Source organism: Apis dorsata, unplaced genomic scaffold (genome assembly GCF_000469605.1).
Source record: "Apis dorsata unplaced genomic scaffold, Apis dorsata 1.3 scaffold_295, whole genome shotgun sequence".
Taxonomy (NCBI): Eukaryota; Metazoa; Arthropoda; class Insecta; order Hymenoptera; family Apidae; genus Apis; species Apis dorsata.
Window position 1 is genome coordinate 2295613 of NW_006263570.1, and position 10791 is coordinate 2306403.

Genomic DNA, 10791 nt, shown 5'->3' on the forward strand with positions numbered 1-10791 from the left:
AAAAGATAGGCACCATAAAGCTTTCTCATCTTATTTAACATGCCTCTTGTCTGTAATTCCTTCTTCCTTTAGCATGATTCTAGCCCTCCATATACTTCCAGGTGAACGACCTTTTGCAGCTTAAAGATACTAAAGCTTCTATTCGTTATTCGTCTCGAATAAAAAAATTTTACTTTAAAAATATCAAGAATCTATCGTATTATTGATCTCAATTATGAAATTGATGTTTCTTAAATTTTTTAGACAAATAATTAATTAATTCATAAAAAGAAAGTTTATAATTTTATATAATAAAGTAAAAGCATAAATTCCTTGGTAACTGCAAGAAGTGGCCAACGGTCAATACCGTGGCGGTCAATATCTTAGCGTGTTCTGAGTAACCTAGCCTTATCGAAATAATCGGAAGGTTCTCTCCCAAACATATGCACATTCAAACGAGCCTCTATTCTGCTTTGACATTTCATTTCAAGGATATTTTCCTTCGTGTACACAATAAATTCAGGACGTGATATTAATGATTTTCTTTCTATGCAACTTCTAATAGCAAAATCTGCTCTGATAATAAGTCAAAAAGAAAAATTACAGATATAGATTTTATTTTTATTATAGGATTTTAGGTTACAGGATTTTTATACATATTTATCTTTATAGAATTGCTTTGTAAAGTATATTTTAACAAATAGCATTTTTGCAATTTTGCAAAAAATAGTTATTCTTATTTTAATTCTTAACGTAATGTCATTATTTGATATATATTATCTTTTCTTTTAATATAATAATATAATAAATTTCTTTTAATATATATATATTATCTTTTGTATTATATATCAAATATTTCAATCTTTATAATTTATAATTTTTTATATTTTAAATATTATTATATTAAAGTATTTTAAAAATATTATTACATAATCGAGTGAAATTGATATTTCTAAAATAATAATTTTGTGATTTATTTATATCTTTACATTTTATAATCATTTATTGTAGTAATGATTTTTGATTAATTATTCAATTTGATAATTCTAATTTCTAAGTTTTTTATATACTTTATAAACTTAAATTCTTTGATTGTAAAGATAAATGGTTTGCAGAATCTTAAACATCCAAATCTGGTCAATCTTCTGGAGGTCTTCAGGCGGAAACGGAAATTACACCTAGTCTTTGAATATTGCGAGTATACGTTATTAAATGAGATGGAGAGATATCCGAGTGGGTGTCCGGAAATCACTACAAAACAGCTCACATGGCAAATACTGCAGGGCATCGCATATTGCCATCGATTGGGTTGCGTTCATAGAGATGTAAAGCCGGAAAACATTTTAATCACAGGCGATGGCGTGGTAAAATTATGCGACTTCGGTTTCGCTCGAATGCTCAGTCCTGGTGAAAATTACACAGAATATGTCGCAACTAGATGGTACAGAGCACCTGAGTTATTGGTAATTTTTTTTATATTTCTATATTTACTTGTTAATAGTTCATTTTTAATTGTTAAATTTATTTTATTATATTTTGTGTAATAGCTATGAATTAATTAAAATAAAATGAAATTAATATAGATATTAATTTAATAAAGCACACTAATAAAATTATTATTCTACTCTTAAATTATTTTTCTAAATATATTTTATATAGAGCATATTTTTATTTAGATTTCATATCATTTAGATTTCATATTAGATTTCATTTGCATTTTAATAATAAATTTTTAATTAGAATAATAAGACAATAATAAATATTTAATATTATATATTAAAAAGATATTTTTCAACAGGTCGGAGATACTCAATACGGTACACCAGTCGATGTATGGGCAATCGGTTGTGTTTTCGCAGAATTAATACGTGGAGAAGCACTATGGCCAGGAAAATCAGATGTGGATCAATTATACTTAATTCGAAGAACTATCGGTGACTTATTACCAAGACATCTAGCTATTTTTCAGCAAAACGAATTTTTCGCTGGTATAATTTTACCAACACCTCAAACTCTTATTCCTCTCGAAATTGTTCTACCAAAGAGAGGCAATACAATTTTACAAGTAAATTTTTAAATTTTTTTTATTTTAAGAATATTTTTTAATTTATAATCATTATATATATATATATATATAAAATGATTAAAAGTTTGAAATAACAAATTTTATTTATTGAATTTAATAGCTTGACTTTCTCAAAAAGTGCTTGGATAAAGATCCTGATGAAAGATGGTCCTGTGAACAACTTTTACAACATCTTTATTTTGAGAATTTTCATTTCAAAATGCCTGAAGCGGAAATGGAGGAATTTGAAAAACTTAAAAAAAATCGGGATCGATCACAAGTATGTACAATTGCAAAATTATAATTATGATTATATAGGTATTTATAATAATAAAAATATTTTAAGTATTACTAAAAAATATGATATAATGATATACTAAAAAATATAATAAATTAACAAAATTATTAAAGACATTCTAATATACCTATCTTATTGTAGAATAGTAATAGCAATGAAATGGTATTACCACAACTTCCTAAGGCTGGTGCTTCGGTACACAGTCAAAATGAAAATCGGCCGAAAAGCTCCTCCATGAATTATCAACAGAATTTTGATCACCTGCCTACTATTAAAAGGTTCTAATTAAGCTCCTCTGTGATTGTAATATATTTATATGTATATATATACATATATATTTATTTATCTATTTATTTAAACTTTATAAACTTTCATTATAAATTAATAATTGTTAATATATTTTATTTTTATTTTGCACATTTGTCTTTCTAATTTCTGAAAAGATTTTATTTAATTAATATGATTTCCATATATACATATTTATTGTATGTATGTTATATATTATATGTATATCTTAAAATAAAATTTTGTACAAAAGGAATGTTGTATTCTCATACTTAATATATATATATATATATTGTAATAATGTTATGAAATAATTATAATTTAATAATTAATGTAATTAGAAAGTATATATATTTATAGCAAGTGATTAATTTTATTAATTATTATTTGTAATTATTATTTCAAAAAATATTGATTTCTATTTCAAAAATATAAATTCTTCAATATTTATAACATTTATTATATATTATTACATTAATAAATATTTAATTACAATAATATTTTATTTATTGTCACTTGAATTTATGAAATCATCGTATAATTCTATAAAAGGATGTTTACGTTGATCCTTTTCTGGTCTTAATTTCTGTACCATATTCCAACCAACATGAATAGCAATAATACCAGTAAGACATATTAATAGATGAATATTATGATTCATTTTTATAGTAATTTTATATAAAATTTTACGTACTTTATTTTCGTAAAAAATGAAAATGTCTACTCCTTTGTGATCCGATAAATGTGATATTTTCTTTAAAAAAGTTATAAATAAGTTAAATAAATTATATATTTTATATTTTATGAAGGTATATTTCATTATCACTTACAAAATTTAATATTAATATATAATTGATTACAAATTATATCACACTAATTATTACAGATACAATATATTACTTGGTTATGTTGTTTATATAGTATTTAATTTTGAATGAATAAATGTACTTTAAATTGATTGGCTAATCATATTTTATATGATATATCTGAATTTTCTATAAATTTAACTTATTATTACATAATATTCTATTGCATATTAACTCTATATCACTCTATAATTAAATACTTATATTTATAATATAATTAAAATAAAAAAATTAATTTTCACGAATAGAATTTTTGGATGATTTTCAGAAAACATAAATTAGCTATATATAAGTAAGCTATAAGTAACTATAAGTAAGAAGGCGGGAAATTTTTATGATAATGTTCTTTAATAGTAAATATTAATATTAAGAAATGTAATTATATAATTATTTTATATTTTTATTTTTATAATATTATTGTATATTTTTATACATTATAACATCTTATTATCTGAAGCAAAAAACATTTATTTCTGTCTAGAATATATAATACGTATGTATAAATATCTTTATAATTATGCCTGATGAAAAATTAATAAAAACAATACAAAGTACCTTCTCATTATATGGACTTGTACTTTCAAGGTATATTAAATTTTTATATATTAGACTTATAATATTATATAAGTATATAATATTTTATCATTTAATTTTGTAAAAAAAATTTATTATATAGAAAACTTAGTCTTGCACTTGCTAAAGAACTTTTAAGTATAGAAGAAAATGAACAGGAAAATTGGCTTACACAAATAATAGAACATGTTTTGACTCAAAATTTAACTGATCCAAATGTAACTATTGAAACTCTAAAGCTAGCAATACAAGAATATATAAGACCAAATACATTAAAGGATACAGAAACAGTTTTAAATGTTATAGATGTATTTGATGTACCTAAAATCAAATATGATTTGTCTAAAAAAAAATTTATTTTGGAAAATATTTCACCAGATTTATATGCTGAAGCACAATATAAATCTACAATTTTTAAAGACAGATTTGAATTACTTTGGTATAGAACTTTAAGACATGAATTATTTATACCACCAAAACTTGGTGAAAAAAAAGAAAATTGGATTGAATTAACATCAATTGAATATTTATTGAGTGAAAGCAAAAAAGGAAATGTTTATGTCATGGGTCTTTTAACTGAATTAACAGAGGGACAATATTATTTGGAAGATACAGGAGGTTTTATAAAACTTGATCTAAAAAGAGCAATATCCTTTTAAAACTTATAAAATAATAATCATCAAATATAATTTTTAATATATTATATATATTTATCATTAATATATCATATATTATTATCATGTGAACATAATAAATATTAATCCTTAATACTTTTACACAATTTTCAAGATGGTTTAATTATGGAGGCTTCTATTGTAATAGTTAATGGAAATTTCCAAGAAGGTATTTTACATGTAGAAAATATAGGTTTGCCACCAGCAGAATCATCTAACAATGCACGTGTAGATTTTGGTAATACTAATACATTTGGTGGTTCTCACAATTTATCTTTGAAGTTTTCAGAAAAATTAAAAATTTTTGAAGAAAGTAATAAAGATGGAATGATTGTTTTTGTATCTGAAATATGGTTAGATGATGTAACTGTTTTACGCAAATTTAAAACTATGATAGAAGGATATTCTGAATGTCCTCCTATAGCTTTTGTATTATGTGGACATTTTTTAAGTTTTTCTACTAATATATCAAGCAAACATACATTGAAAAAAGGACTTAAAAATCTTGCTGATATAATAATACAATATCCAGATATAAAACAAACTTCCAAATTTATTTTTGTACCTGCATCAGATGATATTGGATCACCAAAAATTTTACCAAGATCACCACTTCCAAGACATCTTACAGAAGATTTTAGAAAAAGTATACCTGGTGCAATCTTTACTACTAATCCATGTAGAATTCAGTATTGCACAAAAGAAATTGTAGTGTTAAGAGAAGATATATTAACAAAAATGTGTAGAAATGCACTCCATTTTCCAAGTCAAGGCAATATCTATGATCATGTAAATTTTATTATATTATTAATTGTTTATGTATGTTATTTATAAATTATATAATTTTTTATTTTTTATAAATGTTTCAGTATGCTAAATCAATCATCTGTCAATCTCATTTGTCTCCTTTAAGTTTGTCAGTAATACCAATATATTGGAAATACAATCATTCTTTACAAATATATCCTACTCCAGATCTTATTGTGGCTGCAGATAGATTTGCAGAATATGAAACTAATTATTCTAATTGTCATGTAATTAATCCTGGATTGTTTCCAAAAAATGATTATTCGTTTAAAGTATATGTTCCAGCATTAAATTTAATTGAACATTGTGCTATTCCCAAAGATAAGGATGATATCTAATCATAAATTGTTTTTAATCTTTGAAAATAAATAAAATATTAACAAATAAAACATTATTCAAAAATATTTTACAATGTAAATATTTACAAATTCCATCCCTTTATGAATATTTATATGTTTATTTTATTTATAATATTATTTTTTATATTTATTATTTATTTATTTATAAATATTATTAATGTAATATTTATTTTCACACTTTAATTCTCATCAATTTTATATAATAATTTTTTATAGTATCTCAAAATATACATTTTTAGTTCATAATTTAATCCATAAAAATGTTTATTATTAAAATAAAAACATGTTAAGTTTGATTATTAAAAAATAATTTAATAACTCATGAAAATACTAGGTAATTTCTTAACTTTTTATATTCAATATAACAAAAGAGAATTGAAAAATAATTTAATAACAACATCCTTATGAATATGTTTAATATTATCAACATAATATACCTCAGAGAAATTTAACATTTTTTTTTTACTTTTTTCTCAGATTAACTAACAAAGTTGATCAGATTTTCTATGTAGGACATAGGAAATACATATTTATTTCATTTTTTTCGTGTTTTTTTTTTTTTCTTATCGATTTATATAAATAGATACATACAATATTAAACACGTGTTTCTACCTCTTCGCAATGTACATAACAATATTACAGGTACAGACTGGGCCCCGGCATATCTCAATTCACTGCGCTGGAAGCATAAGTCAATTACTGGCCGTTTAATCAAACATCAATATAAGGATTATAACTTTATAGAACAACGCGTAATATATGAGATGCAATAATAAAACGTAATAGTACGATTCACAAATATTACAATTTCATATTAATAACAAGCTGAATTGTTATTAACAATATCAGCTATACAGAAGTTAAAGGGAACATATGTAATTAATAATAAGACAGAATTTTTGTTTAGCAAATTTTAAGATAGAAACATTAATTTCATTATTTAAATCAATCTCTTTCTTTAGCATACAAACTTTCACTCTCATCCTACACATACATTTTATGCTCTTTCGTCCTTTCTGTACACTATATAACTTTAGCAGTCGTATACGAATTACGAATGCTGCAAAAAATTTTAATGCTTCAAATATTGAAGCTAAGTATCATATTGATATAACGAACAAACTTACAATCATGGCAAGCGAATGCTAAACTTTTACAAACGTTCGATTACAGTGTGAGCATTAGAGTGTTAGAAAAAACAGAGATTAATGATTAATATGTATAATAATGAACTTTAAAGACTACGCGCATTTACTCATCGAAATATATTACAATGCCATCATATAAAAAAAGAACGCGCTTATATATTTATTGCACATCCTTAAATTTTTATATACTCCGATGTCCGTACCTCCTACAATCTCAACTATATCATAATACAGAATAATACATAATAGTTTATATACCAGTGCTTTCTTCGTATAACTATGTACAAGTGTATTACTTTAACTAATAGAGTTACAATTTCAGTCGACGGACGGTGTAATGGTCCTTCAGACTCCATGTCTCACGAACTTTCATTCTTCACATGTAATTCTTCTGAAAAATAAATGATTAAATCAACTATTGTTCAAAATTATTAAAGTTATTTCTCTCAATATTTTAAATTTCATCATACTTAATCATTTTTATTATTTGAAATATTGAACAGCTAACAATATATAAGAAATAAAATTTTAATAATATGATTTTTAAATTTAGATTTACATATATATAAGATTGTAAATTGAAAAAATTCAAAATCATAATATCACAATATCTTTTACTTTGTATATTATTTAATTTAATAATTTTTTATTCAAATTTCTTTGTTTTTTGAGTAAATATGCTGCATTTTTTAATAATAATATTAAAAAATGTTTTAATTAAACAATTTGCTATTAACTAAAACATAAATTTTTTTTAATATTACTTACTTTCTTTTTGATATCTTCGACAAGCTTGATTTCTTTCTTCTGCATCAAAATACCATAGAGTGATTGCATATCTTGTTTTATATGCTGGTTGAACCTCATGCGGATTTCTTCTGTCTGACCAAAAGAACAGTATTCTATCAAAAAGAGGTTCAATATCTGCTACTTGATCACGCCAGCCTTCTGGAAATATCCTCAAGAGACCACCGTTTTTCTAAAAATATAAAAATTAAATATAAATTATTATTAGAAATAAAAACTCATAATTTAAAATAGCATTAAATTATTTTCTTAATTAAATATAAATAGTGAAAAATAATGGATAGAAATTTTATTATAAAAAACTTTATTTAAATAATATAAATATTGAATATACAAATTTTTAATCTTTTAAGTCCTTAAGATTTTTAAGATTTTTGTCTCCATTGATTTAATCCATTGATTTTCTTAGTTTTCCAAAAAATTTTCCAACTTCCAAAAAATATGCAAGAATTAACATATATAACTTTTTAATTTTCAATTATAATTTTAAGATATTCTTTTTTTAAGATATTAAAAACTTTATTTAAATTGTTTATTGAAACAATGATTTAAAACAATAATTGAAAGAATCGTCAGTAGCAATATTAAATCTTCGATGATATTCGAATAAATTTAAAAATAAAACAGTTCCAATTTAAAACTTGTTCAAAAAGAGGTCAATGAACGTAAAAGTTATACAAGTTCTCTCATCAAATCTCTTTCTCTCTCTCTCATAAAGTCAAGGATGTATTAATGCATGATTAAAAATAATAGACATAATGTATTTTATATTTTAGTGCTTTTATATTATAAATATAAGACAACACAAGCCTATTTTTATGTAAATTAATATAAATATTACTTAACAAGATTTTCAAACATATACGAGATAAAAACATCGGGACATGGGACAATTCACGTAGACTCTGAATGCCCTTTATGATAGAATATCTTTACTTTTAAAATTCAAACATTTATGATCGCATGTGCAGGATGAATGAGAGATAACAAGATAACAAAGAGAAAAATTTACGATGAACATAGTTAACATAGAAATTGAGTATTTTTATTAGTTATAATTTTTATTTCTTTATATTGAGACTTAAAATATTTTTTTTTTTGTATATTTTAATTGATAAGTATAATAATATACATCTAAAATTTAAATATATTAGAATAAAAAATCACACATCAACAATAATTTAATAATAAATTACAATGAAAAATTTATTTTTAAATGAATTTATCAATAGATAAAATGGTGATTTTGCTAATAATTATATTTTAATGTCAAATAATCACTTCCTCATTAATCACTAATATTTATTTAGCAAATAAATATAATATGTATAGCAAATATAATTTAATATATCATTAGAGTAATCAGAGTAGAATGACTGTAATGCGATTATGTCAGGAAACCAAGTTTCAAAGTATTACATGTGTAATATGTATATGCGTAGTGAAACTATTAATAACTATCATGAATTTAAAATAAATATTCAGGTTTAAAAAATTTTCATATATTAAAATTATACTAAAATCTTTTAATAAAAGAATTTAATAATTAAATAAAATTTTAATATTTAAAATAATATAATTATAATATTATAATTATAATATTTAAAATATTATAATATTAAAAATCATTCTCAAATTAATTCTCAATTTAGATTCTCAATTTAGAAAAAAAATAGAATAAAAATTTAATAAAAAAAAATTGGAATGGAATATCGAAATGAAATGATTAAATTAATTTTTACCTTGATATCCCAATTTTGATTAAGATAATATATAGCTGTGATGCATCGTCCATCTCGATTAGGATTATCCACGTGTTTCACGTAATGCGAACCGTGACCAGGATAACAAGCCACCATCGCCTGAAAAATAAATCATCATCAGCATCGTACTTTTAATCAAGGAAACTAAATGTCCTTGCAAACTAGTTTATTATGAATTTATGATCTTTAAACAATCATCGAGAATATTGACTTCATCGTTTCAGGGAATTTTTAATATAATTCATTCATTTTTTCTTTTTTCTTCTTTTTTTCAAATAATATAATATAATTGTCAATATAATATATGTATGATAAGCATTTTAAATATATTTCTATTCTTAAATATAAATTAATTTTTATAACTACTTATCAATGATGGACACTTCTTTTTCTTAAATTAACAATGAAAATGAGAAAGATAAATGGTCTTGGAGACGCAATAAAACAAATATATGACACTGTAGGTAATAATCTTGTATTATCGCAAGTTAAATAAGTCGGTACCGTATTTATAAATGTTCAATATGTACAAAATATTTGTTTCTGGTGTGTTATAAACGGATATGACTATAATATGGTCAAATACCTTAGAATAATATATTTTTTTCATGATCTTATATTGATTAAAAAATCAATTATTAAATATTTAGTTAATCAAGTTTTTCAAGTTTTCAAATTAATGAATTAATAATCGATTAATTTAAAAATTCTACAATTTTGTTTATATTTTTATGTTGTATAATAAGATATATAGAATAAATCCTATAATGTATTTTTCCAAAGATAAGATTATCATACTAAGGATATCATAATCAAAATATAATGATACTTTAAGAATTTTAATCAGAATTGATTAACTAGACATAGATAATAATAATCTAAAAATATCACAATCGAAGTCACATTATAATATCTACTATAATTGTAATCAGCTTTTACAATCATGCAGGTTTACAAGAATGCAGGTTTCAGCTGAATTCATTTATTAATGGAAAATTAGAGTTAATTTTTATAATAATCGATTACATATATTGATATATCCAATTGTCTTATTGAAATTTAATAATTTTTTAAAGAAATATTTTCAAAACTTAAAATTTTTTATTTTCAATAATATATTTAAAATTTATTATTTATTATAATATATAATATATATTATATATATA

General features: G+C 22.4%; 3 protein-coding genes and 1 long non-coding RNA gene across 13 annotated transcripts in view; 2 read left to right on the plus strand and 2 right to left on the minus strand.

Annotated features, from left to right (window-relative positions):
* LOC102677756 (cyclin-dependent kinase-like 4) overlaps window positions 1–2739 on the plus strand; it is a 10022-nt gene extending 7283 nt beyond the window's left edge. For 5 of the 6 annotated variants that reach the window (XM_006617288.2, XM_031511231.1, XM_006617291.2 and 2 more), the window contains exons 3-6: window positions 1095–1442; window positions 1778–2044; window positions 2166–2324; window positions 2484–2734. In XM_006617288.2, coding sequence (XP_006617351.1) covers window positions 1095–1442; window positions 1778–2044; window positions 2166–2324; window positions 2484–2627 — 918 coding nt within the window. In that variant the 3' untranslated portion in view covers window positions 2628–2734. Of the gene's footprint in view, window positions 1–1094; window positions 1443–1777; window positions 2045–2165; window positions 2325–2483 lie in introns of all 6 variants that reach the window. The other variant, XM_031511232.1, reaches the window with a different exon arrangement.
* On the minus strand, window positions 2522–3570 carry LOC116185842. The gene is made up of 3 exons (XR_004150744.1): window positions 3458–3570; window positions 3121–3381; window positions 2522–2610 (listed from the first exon to the last, which is right to left on the minus strand). It is a non-coding gene; the product is annotated as an uncharacterized LOC116185842 (long non-coding RNA).
* Window positions 3571–3935: 365 nt separating this feature from the next.
* Window positions 3936–7100, plus strand: LOC102677526 (DNA polymerase epsilon subunit 2). Of its 4 annotated transcripts, XM_031511210.1 has the most exons (5): window positions 3936–4078; window positions 4170–4713; window positions 4846–5529; window positions 5610–5774; window positions 6550–7100. In XM_031511210.1, exons 1-5 carry the CDS (start codon window positions 4011–4013, stop codon window positions 6616–6618), a joined length of 1530 nt encoding a protein of 509 aa, XP_031367070.1. In that variant the 5' UTR covers window positions 3936–4010; the 3' UTR covers window positions 6619–7100. The 4 variants fall into 4 exon arrangements, with proteins under 4 accessions (XP_031367070.1, XP_031367071.1, XP_006617350.1 ...); XM_031511211.1 differs by lacking the exon at window positions 5610–5774 and having other exon boundaries at window positions 6550–7004; XM_006617287.2 differs by lacking the exon at window positions 6550–7100 and having other exon boundaries at window positions 4855–5529; window positions 5610–5936.
* Window positions 6306–10791, minus strand: part of LOC102677391 (egl nine homolog 1) — a 16300-nt gene continuing 11814 nt past the window's right edge. The window contains exons 3-5 of one of the 2 annotated variants that reach the window (XM_006617285.2): window positions 9605–9724; window positions 7824–8034; window positions 6306–7446 (exon numbers count right to left, since the gene is read on the minus strand). In XM_006617285.2, the coding sequence (XP_006617348.1) occupies window positions 7415–7446; window positions 7824–8034; window positions 9605–9724 (363 nt within the window). In that variant the 3' untranslated portion in view covers window positions 6306–7414. The remainder of the gene's footprint in view (window positions 7447–7823; window positions 8035–9604; window positions 9725–10791) is intronic. The other variant, XR_004150741.1, reaches the window with a different exon arrangement.